At 41.4% G+C, this 17,432-nt stretch overlaps 1 protein-coding gene across 1 annotated transcript in view; it reads right to left on the bottom strand.

The window, feature by feature from the left end:
- Nucleotides 1–504: 504 nt before the first annotated feature.
- cnksr3 (cnksr family member 3) overlaps nt 505–17,432 on the bottom strand; it is a 35,628-nt gene continuing 18,700 nt past the window's right edge. Inside the window, exons 3-13 of the mRNA XM_037085550.1 lie at nt 16,257–16,459; nt 14,431–14,518; nt 11,098–11,139; nt 8,857–8,976; nt 8,450–8,509; nt 8,264–8,332; nt 7,163–7,312; nt 5,439–5,569; nt 5,116–5,297; nt 4,397–4,483; nt 505–3,879 (exon numbers count right to left, since the gene is read on the bottom strand). Of these exons, the coding sequence (XP_036941445.1) occupies nt 3,575–3,879; nt 4,397–4,483; nt 5,116–5,297; nt 5,439–5,569; nt 7,163–7,312; nt 8,264–8,332; nt 8,450–8,509; nt 8,857–8,976; nt 11,098–11,139; nt 14,431–14,518; nt 16,257–16,459 (1,437 nt within the window). The 3' untranslated portion in view covers nt 505–3,574. The remainder of the gene's footprint in view (nt 3,880–4,396; nt 4,484–5,115; nt 5,298–5,438; nt 5,570–7,162; nt 7,313–8,263; nt 8,333–8,449; nt 8,510–8,856; nt 8,977–11,097; nt 11,140–14,430; nt 14,519–16,256; nt 16,460–17,432) is intronic.

The following is a 17,432-nucleotide window of genomic DNA, read 5'->3' as shown; positions in this document are numbered from 1 at the left end:
ATGTGACCACTCCCACCGGCCTTGCCTCTGCTTCCTGAACTGCTTCCTCTGCCCTCCCCACTTCCTACCTGTCATCACTTCGTCGAATCGTCTCCTGCTGTCATTGTCTTGAACTCCTCAAACCTAACCTAAGCTCCACTTGGCTTAATCCGATAAATCAAGTTTGATCAGTTGATATTATGTATTAATTGTATGAATCTGTGAAGAAACTGGTGACTAAACCTGTTAAATAAACTATAAATTAAAAAGCAGGTTAAAGTTGCAAGAAATAGAAGTACTGAAGGTGTAAGTGCCTCAAAATTGTACTTAATTACACAACCTGAATGCATAGTTACTTTACACAAAACCTCCACAAAGACAAGACACAAAATGGGGATTCTTAGTGGGTATAAATCTGCATATACACACACACTTATTTAGGTGTAAAAATAAGTAAGTGATTAAGTTGATCAAAAAGTTGTTAATTCACATCAAAATGATGCTGTTAGATAGGAAGATGAGAGCTTTCAAAATAAATTGCACTTTATTTTTTAAGATTTTTGACAAGTTACAAAGCAGTACAGAGGCATGATACTGCAGAGCCTCAATAATCCAGATGTACACATTACACAAATGAAACCAGCTAAACTGAGTGACTCTTACAAAATACTCAACTGGACATAACAGATACAAACAGGATCATCCTGAGCGAGAAACAAAAGATCAGTTTCATCATAAAGTGTAGCTATGTAGCTTTAACTGAACAGCAGCCGCATCGTTCAGAACAGAAATGCGATGTTCATAAATCAAAAATCTAAACTCTTCAAATTGTTTCCATATTTCCACATTTCCATCCAGTAAAGAACATAAAAGGTAATCTCTGATATTTACAGTTTTAATTACACTCGCATAGTCTTTAATACAGACTAGTTCATACTGCAGCATAATGCCATGTTAGCATAAAGGCACCAAACATGAACAGGAAATACTTTGTAAAAAGAAAAGGAGCTGTGAGGAAACACAAGAAGCTTCTTAGAATGTAAACATCAGGGGATCCTTGACGCTTCCCTGAGGAACTCCATCAGAACGTTTTTTTTTTGGTTTTTTTTACATAATGGCACAAGGAGAAACCTCGAACACACAGGCGTTCTTCAAAGAACCTGAACAAGAACCGCTGAAGCTGTTACAGCCACACCTGAAGTACTTCGGATCAGTCAGTTTCAACTGAAACGTGAAGCTGCTTCTGGCAGATCTGCGGCGCGCTATCAGTGGAAAACTAACAATAAAGTCAAGTGTACTTTTGAGATTTACAAGGAAATATCTCAGGACTGTGCAGCGTTTTTGCGAATTGAACAATGACATTTCACTCTCAAACCAAAATATAAGAAAAAAAAACCCAACCATTTTCTGTTTTGCAAAACTTGAGCTGTGAGGCTCACCAGCTCCTGCGAGGGTTTCATGCCCATTTGAACAAATTCAAACTTTCTCTTACAGCAAGTCATTCAGTTTAGTTTGTTATGAAAATTTTACGACTGCTTTCTTAAAATGTATATGTCATTAAAAAGAAAATTGTTGGTAAACTTTGTGTTGAGTATAACTGTCTTATTCATGCTCCCTCTGACACTTTGCTTATCTCAAAGTTGATTTATTTCTCCTAAAACAAGTTTTTATTGTCATCACTGTTGTAACAAGACCTTTGTGAAGCCTCAGAAATATTTAGTAACAACGTTGAGCTTTATTCACTAAACTATTCATTATACTCTGAAAAGCACACTATTCTTAGATATATGAAAGAAATATGCAGTTATAAAATACAACCTATAAAACATATTTACAAACTGTTTTGTCCAGACAATTGACAGTGAAAGGAGCGATAAGAGAGGCACTATGGTCTCCTGAGACTGAGAGGAAAGACGAGATATTGCAGCTTTGATATTTAGAAACTCTTTCCAAGGTTTGACTCGTTCCTCTTTGAACTGAAACGTCAATGTTCATGCCTTCGGCCTCTAAAATTTCACTCAGATTTTAAAATCTCTAACGGTACTTTCTTGTCCTATAGCTCTGAAAAACAATTGCAAATAACTCACATCTGCTGAAAACAAAAACCAGCTTCATTTCCAGCAGATTCAGGCCGCCGTGAACAGAAATCTTCGGGTGTTTCCGAAGTGTTTAAGCCCAAAACAAAGAAGTTTCCATTTAAAAACTGGCTGCGTTAACTGATTCCTAGTTTTTTCATTAGAAACTATTTCATATTCAGGACTACAGTTGCTTTTCAATAGTTTTCTGATTCTGATGTGATTAATATAACTACATTTTTAATTGGCTGTAGTGAAAAAGTAAGTGTCCAAATTTTCTATGAAAAGTCAAAACAAGACATTGAGGTTTCAGCAGCTAAATACACTTCTTGAATATCTTTAAAAAGGTACGGTGTGCAAGATATCGAGGATTTAGCGGCATCTAGTGGTGAGGTTCTAGATTCCAACACGCTCTCGCTCACCTCTCCCTCTCTGAAGATGTTGGAGAAGCTCCGGTGGCCCTCACGGACAGAAGATGACTTTTTTTTTTTCCCCCAATTTCCAACTTTTTACATTATATTTCTGCCGAGTCTGTTCCGCTAGATGCCACTTCATATCACACACTGTACCTTTAGGCTAAAAGAGAGGTATGGTTCAGATGTGTTTTTCTTTCTTGGTTGGAGTCTCAATGTGGCGGTCAGAAAAAAAAAACAAAAAAATCTACACATTTCAACCTCAGTGGCGTGATAGGAATAGTGGATCATCAAAGTCTATAGTATTCATCCTCTGGGGATCATGAACATCCATCCGGTGTTTTCTGAGATACGTCAGTCTGGACTGAAGTGGCTGTAGAGCTGCTAGTGCTACTCAAAAGTTGTAGCCTGGGTAAGATCAGAAACCAGCGTGACTGACGGATGTGGTTGGTTGTACTTTGTTGCGCTGGTGACCTCAGACAGCAGTGACGTCGCAGGACTGAATATAAAGATGGACACTTTCTCCCACTGTGCAAAAACAAACGCACGTGCAGCGTTTTTCTCTCAGACGCTTCATCTAAGCACACCTGAGAGCAACACCAGCTCTTTTCTGCCCAAAGAAAGAACACTATGTGGACATATGATGCAAACTTGGAGGCGGTGGGCTTTATGACCTACACTTCAGCCTGCCACCACGGGGCGATCAACATGTTTTGGCTTCACTTCAAGGAGCTGCCTTGTTGTCCATCTCTACATACTGAGCTGGGTGGCCCCATTGGCCAATCAGATAAAAGTCCAGCTGGGGTTTCAAATGAGTTATTTTCCGACTTTCTTGTATTTATTGTTCAACTGTATAATCAAACTGATCGGTGTGAACACAAACTCTTTAGTAAAACGTTCTTGGTGATAAGTGACATGGAAAATCCTGAAAAACTGTCCAGTCAGTGTAGAAAAACAAGTAACCCTTTAACATTTCCACGATAGAAGTTTGTTTTCCATGAACTGTTGTATTTTAAGTCACAGCTGCTGAAGGCCTCGAACAGACATCATAAAACTTTTTTTTCCTGCCAACACCTTGAGGTTCAGGCTGAGAAGAATTCGCTTCAGTCAGTGGCTGAGCAGCCTGAGACGAGCCAGCCAGCCTCCGAGCAGCGACGTCGACTGTTTGGTGACGGGCAGGGGAGGAGGGACAGCGGCAGAGCCGGAGGCGGCGGGCTTCTTGGACGCCGCCTCCTGGTAAGGGATGGTGGCGCTGTTGTGGAGGTCGGCGTTAATGAAGCACTGGCTGCCTCGGATGTGGTCGACGCCGCGGACAGACGGGTGTCCTCGGTACGGCAGGGGATAACACGGCTCCTCCTCCGTGATGGTGTTGATCCCCTCGTTGCTCAGGTATCTGTGCAGGACGTTCTGACCTGTTCAGGAGACGAGAGCCATGAGTTAACAAGTGGAAACTAGAACAATCCTGTCAGTTTTGAGAGTGTTTACTATCAGACAATCTCCTGTTTTAACTTTTCGATAGAGAAGCAAACTCCCTCATGTTCCTTTGAACCACGAAGGGACCTTATTTCAGAAAAGGCAGAGAGATTATACTAGGATCAACATAAAACATGACGGGTTAATACTAATCCTTAGTCTAAGTGGAAGCAGTCCAACTCTTAATGTGTGTTTGTTTAAAATCCATTAATAGCCTGCTATCTTAGACACACACACGTCCAGATTTCCACAGTTTTGTTCGTCAAGGTGAAGTGCTGTAAAAAAACGAGGCAGCAATCAGCCGTGTGGATGCAACGGCAGCTCCCAGGGTTAATGATTGTCGAGGTAAAAATTCAAAGCACGCAGCCTGTCCTGCTGCAGCTGTTAATGAGTCAGACGGACGGCGGCCGCTGATAAACAGTCAAATTAAGGTTCAGACGGACAGGTGGAGATTACCTTTCCTTCCCTTGGCTCCGGGCCTGGAGGACGGCTCGGAAACTCCCGAAAACGCCTCCGCTGGCATGGAGACGGGTCGAGGTTTACCTGCGAACAGAGAGTTATAATGAAAACGAATTTTGAAAAATATGAAGACAAGATTCTTCTCTTTGTGTTCATCTTATCTGCTCCCATTGATCTGAACAGCTGCAGTGGCCACACGGCAGAATACATTTATATTTATTCTATCTTGATAACCACCAACCGCTGACATGTTGTGGTGAAATTCAGTCTTAAATGAAAATGACCCAGTGAACAGGATGATGCCAATCTATATGAATGCACCATATTCATCCCATAAGACTGGACCACATCCTTTAGAAAGAAAGTTACTGTCTGTGTGGGTTTGTTCTTGTACTTTTTTATTCGTGAGGAACATTTTGAGCTGTACATGTTGACAGTAAGGAATTTTTCTGAAGAGATGAAACTTTTTTTATTTGCTTCTTTGAAGTGGAAACAGGCAACTTCCTCCATTCTATTATTTGCAAAGGCAATGGGATGGTTTTATTTTGATTTAAATGTATTTATCAGAGTTGCAGCTTCCAACAACACAGGATACTACGCAAGTTTATTCATTCATTTAGTCTGTAATTGAGGAATAAAAGCAGGGAGAAATGGTGCCAGGCTGCCTTCCCGGGAGATTTCACACCTTGATGGCAGTGTTTGTTTGTGTCACTCACATCGTTTCGAGGAGTGCTGTCTCATGCGAACAGGGACTGACGGGTTGGGTTCAGGCAGGGGGTTGACTGATGCCCTTTTGTCGTCGGCAGTGGAGAGGCGTCGCCTTGTTTCAGCGTCCAGACACGAGTTTGGAGACTTCGGCCTCATTTTCACACCTTGAGACGCGTTCTTGTTCGCGTCTCTGCAGAAAAGAACAGAGAGGAGGGTTAAAACTCAAATATGAAACCAGTTAGAATTAATGTCCAGGCACTTCTTCTCCATAGCCAAAGAGGAAGTACTTGTTTTACTTTATACTATAATCAGTGTAGACGCAGGCACTCACAGTGGTACGTAAGGTGCTGTGGGAGGAGGAGGGACGTGCAGATCCAATATGGTTGTCTTCCCTCTCTTTCCGGGAGCATCTGAGGTTTCTGGTTGTGGAGTTCTGTAGAGACCCGGAGCTCCCTGAGAGGTCTGGACAGGAGAAGAGAAAGAGAATAACCCTTCTTGTTTGTTTTACACATTTCCCTGCTCAAACTTCTTCTCATCTGTCTTTCTGTTGAGCTTGAACAACATTCGGTCTGAGGTAATGATTCCTGCAGCAGTGTTTATCATAAAACAACAAGACGTTCCTGCTCGAGAGGAGAAACAGCAGACCAAGCTCTTCTGTTTCCTTCCTCACCCCCGAAGCTTCTGAATTTCCTTAAACACAGGAACTTCACTGAGCCTGCTCTGTATGTTGCAAAACAAAAATGTCTCGAGGAGTTTAAAGATGCAGCTGAAAACACGTGCGACTTTGATCACTTCTGTGATGACATGCTTTCATTTATAGATCTGCGATTATTGGGGGTTTTTTTTGTCATCAACTGATCCTTTGGTTCATCATTTGATCTAATTTATGTTCAAAAGGCTGATCAGCGGTCAGTCTTTGTCTTAGTGACACTGGAACAATACATCATTTTGCATTTTCACTTGACAAACATCTTAAATGATTCGTGGACTCACTGGAAAGAATGCCACGCTGAACATAAGTGAAAAAAAACACTTTCTTTATTTCTTATAATAAGTAAACGTCTTTGTGATCGCGTCATATATTAAGTGAAAGAAGAGAGATTTTTTTTTGACAAATCAAAATTTTTGACCATTATGTACTTTACAGCGGAAGGCGGTGAGTAGAAGCACAGCTGACGTAAGTGTTGACTTGCGATGACCTTTGACCTGAATGGTGGGAGTCACAGTGAGACTTCATTGCTGTTTTGATAGCCGAGATTAAAGACGTGAACGCGTCGACCGGTCGAAGCCTATCTCCCCCAAACACACACATCCTGAGCCTCTGTCAACACAAAACCCCCGAAGGCGGATCGCTGAATTCATAATTGTCACATTGTTGCGGCAACGAATGAGTCATGTTCCAAAGATGTCTGACATCGACCCAGCCTGATGCTCGGAGTGTTTCCTCTCCTCTTGTTTTCCAGGAAAAGGGAAGAAAAGATCCATTGTTCCCACACACACACACACACACACACACACACACCTCAAAGGAGCAGCAGCAGACCGGACGGCTGCTGCGTCTTCTGGTCGGATTCCCCGCAAACAGAAACTCTAAAAGCCACGATGACAGACACGGAGAATCCAGCGCGAGGAACGATTTGTTTATGCTGAAGAAGACACTCTGCTTCACTTTCATACAGTCAAACACTGTCACACCTTAGAGGTGGTACAGGGGGTTCCGTGTCTGGCTCAGTGGCATTGTGACAGTAATGACTGTCGGACTGTTCTCATCTTTACTTCCATAGTTTGAGATTTTTGAAGCTGCATCAAACTCTAAAACTCTTCAATAAACCAGATTACTTAAGCCTAATTTGTTAATATTGTCTCCGTTTTTGGTCTCCAACAACTCCTGAGGGGAAGATGTGGCTCTGCTGCTGCTGTGCTTCTATCAACTGGAGAGAAAAGAAGAGGTCGACAGCAAAGAACATTTTGTTTTCGGTGTCTTGCTGAAAAAGACTTCAGCAGCGTTTGATGTTTAAACCTGTTGTGCCGACACGACGATGGAAGGCGGCTCACCTGCACTCGCGGCGGTCTCCAGCGCAGGTTCTTCAGCGGAGCGGCTGCGAAGCCGGCGGATATTCCCGCCGGCCTCTTCTTCACCACCAGGACGACGCCCCCAGACTCCGCCCTCAGCTTCTCCACCAGCTGTTTCAACTGCCAGCCCACCTGGACCAATCACAGATGAAAACTCTGAAGAGGGCGCTTTAAACTTCATCACTTCAACATTGGTTTCCTAATAATTGATGCTATCTGATGTAGTTGTTGAGATGCACTGAGGTTTTGTTTTACCTTGGGGGTACACCTGTTAAAGCTGCTTTTTAATTCAAATTACTTGGATGAGGAGGGTGTTTCATTCTGTAAAACAGCACAGTGAACTCAACCCCAGTTATTGACTGTGTTGGTAAGAATTCCTGTACCTTAAAGTTTTTTTAAATTTTTTTTTCATGTACAATCTCAACAGGTGAAAATTAGGTAACTGGGTATGTGCTCCATCCCTCAACAGTGGCATTTTATGACGACAAGTGAAGAGCAGCACAAAGAGGGGTGACTCCACTGGTATCAAAAAGAGGTCCAACTGCATGTAAGCTTATGAGAAAATGACCCTGCTTCTCACTTGATTTATGACCGCGGTAAACAATTTCCTCATGAGTTTATGGTCTCAGTCTCCTTCCACACTACATTTTGCTCATTTCGTAAATTAGGGTTTAATTTAGTCAGTCAGACCCAATCAGGGAATCCTCCCTCTCATCTTAATCTGGTGACTCTGGCTCCGAAAAAACCTCGATGGAGACAGCTGTTACACTAGAATTAAGGCTACAAAATGGTAATCCACAAACCAGAGGGTGACGTCACAGCGGGTTCACACTGCACACCACTGAGCCTGTATCATTTAGAAAATCAGATCTCCAACTGTTTGAAATCAGAGGTTTGGCTTTTTTGCTTTGTACAGCAAAGCTAGCCGTTTCCTTGGTTTTTCAGTCTTTATGCTACGCTAGGCTAACACCTCGAGCATCATATTTTACACACCAGAGAGAGCCATCGATCCTCTTGTCGATCAGCTGCAAGAAAGCCGATAAGCATATTTCCCAAAATTTTCTTTAAAGACTCCTGACTCACCACCGTCTGCTTGTTGACCTGAACGACTTCGTCTCCAGCATGAATCCTCTGGGTTTTATCTGCAGGAGACTGAAGAGCAGAATCGGTGTTTTACTTGGACACAACACAACATAGTCTGGAGCGTCAACACACAACCTGAGAGTCCATCTGACCGCTCTCAAACCGCTTTTTAATCAGCACACTCACATTCTCTGTTGTCCCTGTGATGACGTGAAGCCCGTCGTAGGTGGATTTGATGTAAATACCCTGAAAGGTCAAACACATTTAAAGGACTCAGTGTTTAAGAATGTATATATGACTCTCCTTTATAAATAACCTGCCGTGGTTGCTCTATAATGCCTCGCTGCAGTGGTGGTTTTTCTCTCTGGACCACCATATGTTTCTGTTTTGGCCTCGGTGCTGATTGTGGTTCATGGTGCAGCAGTAAAACATCAGTTAGTGTTTCTCAGGGGAAGTCGGATTAAATTCTGGGTTTTCTTTTTGCTGTACTCGGCACTTATATGTGACGGTGACGTCCTGCTGATATGCTCTGAATGTAAATACTGATGTCCCTATGTATATATACTCTGTTTTACTGTATTTTCTCAGCTCACCAGTCCCTCGCCAGGCTTGACGTTAGTGATGTGCACCTCCTCCAGACAGGACAGCTCGCTCTTTGAGGGGTCAGAGGTCGCCTGCACGGTCTTCTCGCAGACGCCGTTCAGAGCTCGGGACTGAAACACACACAAGGATACAGAAAACAACTCAATGTCGACAGCTGATAGTTCCAGGTTCTCTAAATGGAAGAATTGCTACTTTTCTCTTGTCTGGAGGGCTAAAAACGGTCAAAATAAGAAAAAGAAAGACAGAAGTTGCCATTTCAATTAATAAATATACCACAAAACACACCACAAATAACATTAAAATTAGCATTACAAACTAAAAACAGGCATTAATTATTCATCTAAAATGTGACATTAAGTTTTAATTTGTCTGTATTCATTTTCTTTTGTATATATTCACCTATTAACTTTCCCATTTAACATTAACATTTAACATTTTATTGATGAATTTAGTCATCTTTAGTTTATCTATGTTTTTATTATCTTTTTTTTGATTGATTTTTTTGATTAGTTTTCTTGACACTGGATACTCAACTCCTCTATATTCTTGGTCTACTGTAAAATCCATTATTTTGGTCAAGAAATTAAAGCATTTTTAAGGTGTCACCTTGGGCTCTAGGATTAATGACTTTTCAAGAATGTACTGGTATTTTTCATACTTTCTTCTTCTTCTTCTAATCTAAAAGATTAAAAGATTTTTAAAAATTAATGTGCAGATTTAACAATAATGATGTGACGAAATTCATACATCTTGTCAATTTTCAGGGTAAAAACACGTTGCAACATTACATCTTTTGGGTCAAATCTTCTCTGTTTGGAACAAGATTCTGCACACTACTCCACTAAACAAGTTTAACAGGGCCAGAGAACACCTTTTCAAAGTCAAAAATGCATTTCAAACTTTACAAACTGAAATCAGAAAACCTCTAAAAGATTTTAAGAGAGGAAGTCAGTGGCAGCACGGTGGTCTCGCACCAGCTTCCCTTCTGATGACTGTTAATGCTGAAGAACTACCTGCTGTGCAGCACTAAAGCTTCCTGTCCCTGACCTCTGACCTCTGTGTCGAAGGGAAACAGAGTGATGAAGTCCTCAGAAATCAGAGCAGGTCACATCGTAAACTCTCTAAATGCTGCAGCACTGTAGTTTTTGTTGAACAACAGACAAGAGGAGGATCTTCAACACAAACTGAACAAAGTCTCATATAATACTGATGAGACGCTGAAGCTCAGCAGGAGGTCGGAGCTCAAGGGAAAAGCTGGGAGGTGCTCAGGAAAACAGAAGTCAACAGGAAATTACAAATAAATCAGGAAAGCATGCTGCTTAGGAGAGTTAATCCCTTCTTTGTCTTTTGATTTGCAATTTTTATGCACATTTCTGGTGTTTTTTCTGCTTTATTTTATGTCTGTATTCACACGTAACTTCATGGCTGTCACAGCTTTTTTTTGTGCTCGAGGTTCCTGCTACTCTATCCTTCTTTGTAGTGTTTCCCATTTGGTCACCTGGACAAACAAACTAAACTGAAGCCTTTCACTGAGGAACAGAACTGAAACACCCACAGTGCTGTTAGAAGTGAGAAAGAGTATGAGACACTACAGGAAAGAGACTGACAGCAGAAATATCTGGGAGTCTGACAAAGTTTAGCTGAAACGGTGACCATCACTCCATGTAATATATACTGCAATACTGGTTTTAATGTTTGGGTAAATGTTGAGTTTTGTTATTTATGTGAAGTAGTGAGCGTCTTGAGACAAGATACAAATTATAGATTGTGTATTGTATATTTATATAAATCAAATATTAAATGAAAAAAGATGAGTAAATAACACAGCTGGATTACACAAAAACTACAAGGGATTTGGTGTGGAGATAAACTTCAGTCTGAGGCCATGAGGTCACATCAGAATCTAAGTGAAAGTGGTTCAACACCAGCCGATTCAGTATTCCGAGAACAACAGGACAACCAACAGGAAGCGTTATCCAAGACAGGAAGTGGATGGTCCTGAGCTGAATAAACAAACCTGCAGGTTCACACACACACACACACACACACACACACACACACACACACACACACACACACACACACACACACACAGGACACTCAGCGGATGACAGGAAAAGGAAATCTGCGTTCCACCGACTCCGTGTCTGTGTCTGTCTGTGTGCGCATGTGTTTTCCGATTAGCATCTCCAAACATCCAAACCAGAGGAAAAAGGAGAAACCATACTCACCACTTCCAGAATCTTCTCCTCGATCTCATAAACAGTGCAGTCCTGCAATTAAACAGACAGAAAGACAGACTGACTGACCGACTGCAATACACTCACAAACATCTGGATTTCCATCAACATATGCCTGTCAAATACGTGGACACTATTTCAGAACTCCAGTTTCAGTTCAGACAGATTGAGAATAAAACAGTTAAATGAGTGTGATATGATTTATTCCTCTGATTTGGGGTTTATACAAGTCATTTCCTCTCTGCTGTGCAGTTCAAACTACCAGAACTTTACTTCTGATTTGAGTCCAGGTGAAATGTTTATGAAGGCAGATCAGCGGTGACAGCAGTGGTCGTGTCCTCAGTGATATTTCTGGGAACCTCAGGACGTTCATTGGTTGGACATGAAGAAATCTGAAGACGTCATTTTTATTGTCATTTTACAGACCCAACAATTAATCGTGGAAATAATCAGCAGTTTAATCAATAATGAAAGTAATCGTTCGTTGCAGCCCTAAACAAAAATATTTTATTATACAATGTGATCAGGCTTTTTGGGGGGCAGAAAAGCTGTACGCTCAGGAGGGTTTGTGCGTCGCGTCTCTGTGTGTGTCTTGATTCTTGACAGCTGCCGCTGAATGATCGACGCTGCCCCTTTGTGGTTTACCATCTCTTTGCTTTATATTTGAAATCGGGCATCAGAGCAAGGAAGGTGTGGGTGCATGACACGATCCATCGGAAACAAAAATACGGCAAATGTCATCGCCTCGCCCAGGACAAAGAAGATGGAGCGCTCTGAAATACAACGCTGCGCATTTTCTCTGAGCGGCCACCTGCTGCCACAAAAAGAAAAAGAAAAAGACCCTGGCGCTCGAAAAATATCCCATGTGGACACAGGGTTATTTTACATTACTATTTTTAATTCGTATAAATACACGTTTGTTTTGTTTTTTTGTCCATTTATCTTAGGTGAGCTTTGCTCAGACAATGGGCTTCTACCTCACCTGCACCTGCATTTTACTAGTATTCTAACTTTTCTTGTTTTCTATACATAAAAGTGCAAATAAACTTAAGCTAACTAAAACTATAACATCAGAATGCTTTTATCAGATCGGATCAGTTTTTTGTCTCTTGTGTATAATCATTACATTCAAGTCATTTAACTACAATCCTCAGACACTTCTTACCAGCTGACTAAATCAAATTCCATTCGCTGCATGATAGATTTTTCTTTTTTTTTTTTTACTTGTTTCCGTTGTGACTCAAAAGAAGACGGCTGACAGAAGAGACGTGTCCCAGCTTGATTTATGATATTTTTGGAACTTTTGAAAGCTCGCTGCAGAGCCACAGAAGACAATAAACAACTGTTGTCACAGGCTGAGTATCGCTCCTCCTGACAGTAAACTGTACTTCATGAGTACAATCTGTAGAGAGCTTCTTCACTAATTTATAACCCAGATGGTTCTGATAGCCTGCACAAAAAACTGCAGATTTGATAATAATAAAAAAGGATGCAGAATAGTGATTAAAAAGCAGTTTTACGCCGTTTATCTTGTCAATACTAACATTCAATATTCAGACACACTCCAGAAACAAAAACATATTTTACTTGTTTTTAAAAGTAATTAAAGTTCAAGTTAAAATTCAAAGAATTTCGAGCCCATCACATGAAATGACACAGTTTCCCTTTCCACAAGCCTGTCTGTGTGACTGTGGTGAACAGAAACGGGATGGGAATCAGCGGGAAAACAAATATTTGAGAAATGACAGCCTTCAGGAGAGTGAAACCAGAGGGAGTGACCGCAAACGCCTCCCAGAGACACTGAGAGGATTCCTCCCGCGGTCGGAGAAATAACAGCTCCCTGCAAAACGGGCTGACAGGATGATTGCATGACAGCGCGGCGGGGCGACGCCTCAGCGCTGCGCTCACATGACGGGAGGCGACACGCTGCAGCACACATCCGACCGAACAACTTCAATCCCTAAAAAACTACTCTCCACATTTTCACCTGTTTATATCGCTGCTGGAATCATGTGGCTTTTTCAAGAGTTTAACACAAATTCAAAACAGCATTTTAAACCAAGTGGGACAATCACACCTTTCCAGTAAATGTCTGGTAAAGTTCAACGAAAAGGAAGGTCTCATAAATGTTTACAAGTTCACTGCCATGTTCAGACAAGGGTTCACCCGCCGTGAAAAGAGAAGGTTGGATCTTCAAGCTGCTATAATTCAGGGTATTTTGACGCAATGAGTGTTTTGCTGGCTGACACGTCACGTTTGACAGCTCAGCAGTCAACAACAGTTCAACCTGAACAGACGAGAAGCAGCAGCAAGAAACACAAGTGAACGCCTGATCGACACATGATTCGACGAAAAACAGCAACTCCTTCTGTTATTAACAAACTAAGTGACGTAACTTCAATTAACTTCAATATCCCCGCCATACAAATAATAAGGCATACATACAAGTTATTTGGTGAATGTCTAACATGTATTAGGTGGAGTAGTTTTAAAACCAACAAGTATCATAGGGAGAAGGAGAAGCACAGGATTTTCAGCCAGGAGACCTTTCTTTGTGTCCACTGTGAAATCAAATGCACAAATGTTGTCAAGTTACGTCACATGCATGAGTAACATGTAGTAAATAAAGCAGTTATTGTAATCCAAATGATGAACACAACCTCCTACTTCACCTTCAGTCTATTCTCAGATTTGCATTAGTGGAAAATGTTTTTTAGCTCAGACTCAGCTACCTCTGCAAGTTTAAACCAGTCAGAGATTAATTTTTCATGTGGATGTTTGAGACCTACACCAGAACAAACCTGTCACAGACTGAATCATCACCAGAGGACACATGCAAAAACAAACAAAATGTGTTAAAATACATATTTAGGACCTGGATGTGATTTCACATTTCCTCCTGGCCTTACGTCTCTCATGCTTTAATCTGATCTACTAAGATAACAAATATGTAAGGCTGAATCTTAGGAAACGCATAAAAAATAATGCACAAGAAACGTTCTGAAACTTAAGTCAGGGGGAAAATCAAAGGATCAACAAGTTAAAATGTAATAACCGCCTCTTGATTTCGCTTGTTTTGGTTAAACTCATATCTGAGAGAGATTCATCATCGGAAGGACTTTGTACATGTAAACAGGAGTTATCTGTTTCATTATCATCATCGACATCAAAGCCTGAAAACAAACAGTCCCAGAGGGGTCACGACATGACAGTTCATGACCTGCTTCACTTCTCTGATGTCCCGTCAACACACAACGCATCTCTTTCAGCATCAGAGACGACGATGTTCTAAACAATGAATCTCTATGTATGAGCCTCACTGACCTTCTGGACGGTGGAGGTGAGCTCCAGGCACAGCTGGATGATTTTGCTCTTGGTGGAGGTGAAGTCGTTGGCGCTGGTCAGAGGAGTCCTGCAAAGAGGCAAAATACAGATGCAATCGCAGTGTGATGACCTGGAGCAAAACCACGAACCCCCGCTGCTTCTGTCGGTAGCTTGAAGGCTCGGAACAAAAAAGCCAGATTCACGGCATTCAAAGTCGACGATAATAACATCACATTCGAATCACATGGCAACATTTGTTAGCGTGAAACCTCTGGCTGTTTTCCTGCCAGTTTGTGTGTTTTTGACGAGACAGCTGCCAGACTTGTGTTGAAGACAGCGATCCAGTAAGCATGAAACCACTGAATATTTTCATTTCTCAGACAGTTTTGTGGCAACAAAACTGGATATGTGTGCTGTTTGAGACTGTTTTTCAAAACCTCTGGATATCAGGTTAGATTTGGTATTAAAAAAAAACAAAACAAAAAAACATTTACCAATATTTTTGACGATGCCAGAGACCACTGTTGGACGCAGCGTTTTAACGAGACAAGGAGACATTTTCCAGCTGGTTTGTGGCAACAAAACTGGATATTTTTGATGAGACGACTGCAAATGAGAGACCACTGTTGGAGACTGCATTTCAACATCTATTGGTGTGAAACCACTAAATGTTTTTCGAGGAGACATCGGGACACTTTTTTTTTTTTTTTTTTAATGGTTTGTGGCAACATAACTGATATTTTTGACGGGATGTCTGCCAAACTAGAGTCTAAGTGTGAAACTTGAAAGTGTGAATATATTTGACCAAACATTTTCCAGCTGTATCTGTGGCGACAAAACGAGGTATTTCAAGCCAAAATATGACCTTTTCCTTACTCTAATCAAGTCATGTTTGTGCTTAACATAACCATCTTTCATTATCTTCTGCTGCTCATGTCTCTTTAAAGTTGCGGCCACCAAAAGCTGCAGATCTCAACTGGACCTGAAGTTTTTGTTCAAGCAATCGTCCAGATTCTAAATGGTATGGAGGCGATACGAGATTCAGATTCAGTGAAACGACTTCACCTCGAGGAGCGTTTGAGTGATCGGACACACGACAGATGTCAGGTGCGTTGCGAGCGTCGGTGCAGTGACTTGACAGCGTTTAACAGCTGCAGCGAGCAGGAATGTTGTTCAAGCTGATACAAGCTGGGAAAAAAAAAGCCGAACGAGTCGAGAAGCCGACAGACAGCACGCGTGTTAACGAGGACCGGCGCTAACAACCGCGAGTGTGAGGCAGGGAGAGTGTGTGAGAGGCTGCTCTTTTACCACCGCTTTGTTTTCCTCTGACACACCTACTGGACCATAAAACCCTCACTGGCTTCATCGTCACACAAATGTGGTGTTTTCTCTCGATGCCGAACTCGCCAAGTGGTTTTTTTTTTTATTAACACATTTAGAATTTACTTCCTCTTCTGACGAGGTGTCTTTATGACCCTTTCTGGAGTTTTGTAAATCTCGCAAACACAATTCTTTTGGCTCCTTTAATGCATAATGGTTTTTTGGTGCAAATGCATAAAATAACTAAATGCTTTAAATACAAAAACATTATGTAGAAACAACACGTGTCCTGTTTTCTCTTTCTCTTTGTCCTGAATTTAATTAACAAATATCTGGGATAGTCAGTGATCTTTAGAACAATCTTGGATGGTTTATACATATACAGAAAGTGTCTAAATTAATATAATGCATTTGAATTAAATGCTCAACTTTGGACAGTGGCTTTTCTCTGAAAGTTAAACGGAGGAGCCTGTACAAATGGTATCTGTGAACTGAGCGCGTCTCACCTGTCGAGCCAGGCCAGCAGACTCTTGGCGGCCCCGATCAGCTCGACCACGGCGGTCAGGAATTCGTTGGAGGGCTGATGGGAGATCTTGCTGTGGTAGGCTGGGTTCTTCCTGCGCTGCGACACGGCGCTGTTCAGGCTGTGGTGCGCCGCTCTCATCTTCCCCACCAGAGTCTTCAGGTTGTCCGACTCCACACCGTAGTTCTGTCCCAACACAAACACAAACACGACATAGATGCTCATTTTAAACATCATCAACACATTATTAATATACAGGAATCTTATATGTTAAAGCTGCAGGGTGAATATTACTGGTAGCTGTGAAATCAATGTTGCTGCCTTGATCTTCTATCATGTACCAGTGGGATACTAAGTGCTCCTCTAACTAACTGTCATTCTTTAGTTGTGTTTCTTTTTATTCTTTACCATATCTTCAGGGGTAGACTGGTTACACTGCCATCCTGAACTATTATCCCAAAATAGTAAGGGAATGTAGCTCCCCTGTGTTGTTTTCTCTGAAATTGACCCATTTCATTTAGTATTTGACCCTCCAGGTCAATCAGCCAGCCACTGGGAATTCTCCTGTTCAGTCCAGGCCTGCGTATCTTATTGTCCTTAGCATACCAATCTTTGCTTATTCATTTGATTGCTCAGTTTTAATGCATAGCATTGTTTTAATTTGCCTGTTTTAATTTGTTTCCTTGCTTTATTGTAAAGCATTTTGATTTAAACCCCCTGTATGAAAGGTGCTATATAAATACTGCTTATTATTAATAATTCCTTTATTGTTTCTATTCTTTTATTTGTTTATATTTTGCATTGCTTTTTCTGTGATTTTGCCTGTTTTATTGTGTTTATTCCTTTGACTTATTATGACTCATATTGACTTTTTTGTGTTGTGAGTCACCTTAGACGAGGCTTCCTTGGGTTTGGCTCCACTGTTGAGTGCTTGTTCCTTAATACTGTCTTCCTGAGTTTCCTGCTTTTGCTTGACTGTCAAAGCACTTTGTGAGCTCTGTTTTCAAAAGTGCTATATAAATAAAGCTTATTATTGCTGGGCCAGTTATAGACAGCTTTTTTTCTTTATAGCTGATTTGAAAGTGCTGCTTCTGTAAAGCTCCAACTGCCCTGAGGCGCTGAGATAATTTTGGCAATGCTCTAATCAGCTTATACATCC

This window comes from Acanthopagrus latus, chromosome 22 (genome assembly GCF_904848185.1).
Source record: "Acanthopagrus latus isolate v.2019 chromosome 22, fAcaLat1.1, whole genome shotgun sequence".
Classification (NCBI taxonomy): Eukaryota; Metazoa; Chordata; class Actinopteri; order Spariformes; family Sparidae; genus Acanthopagrus; species Acanthopagrus latus.
This window is presented reverse-complemented; position numbering and strand designations above follow the sequence as displayed.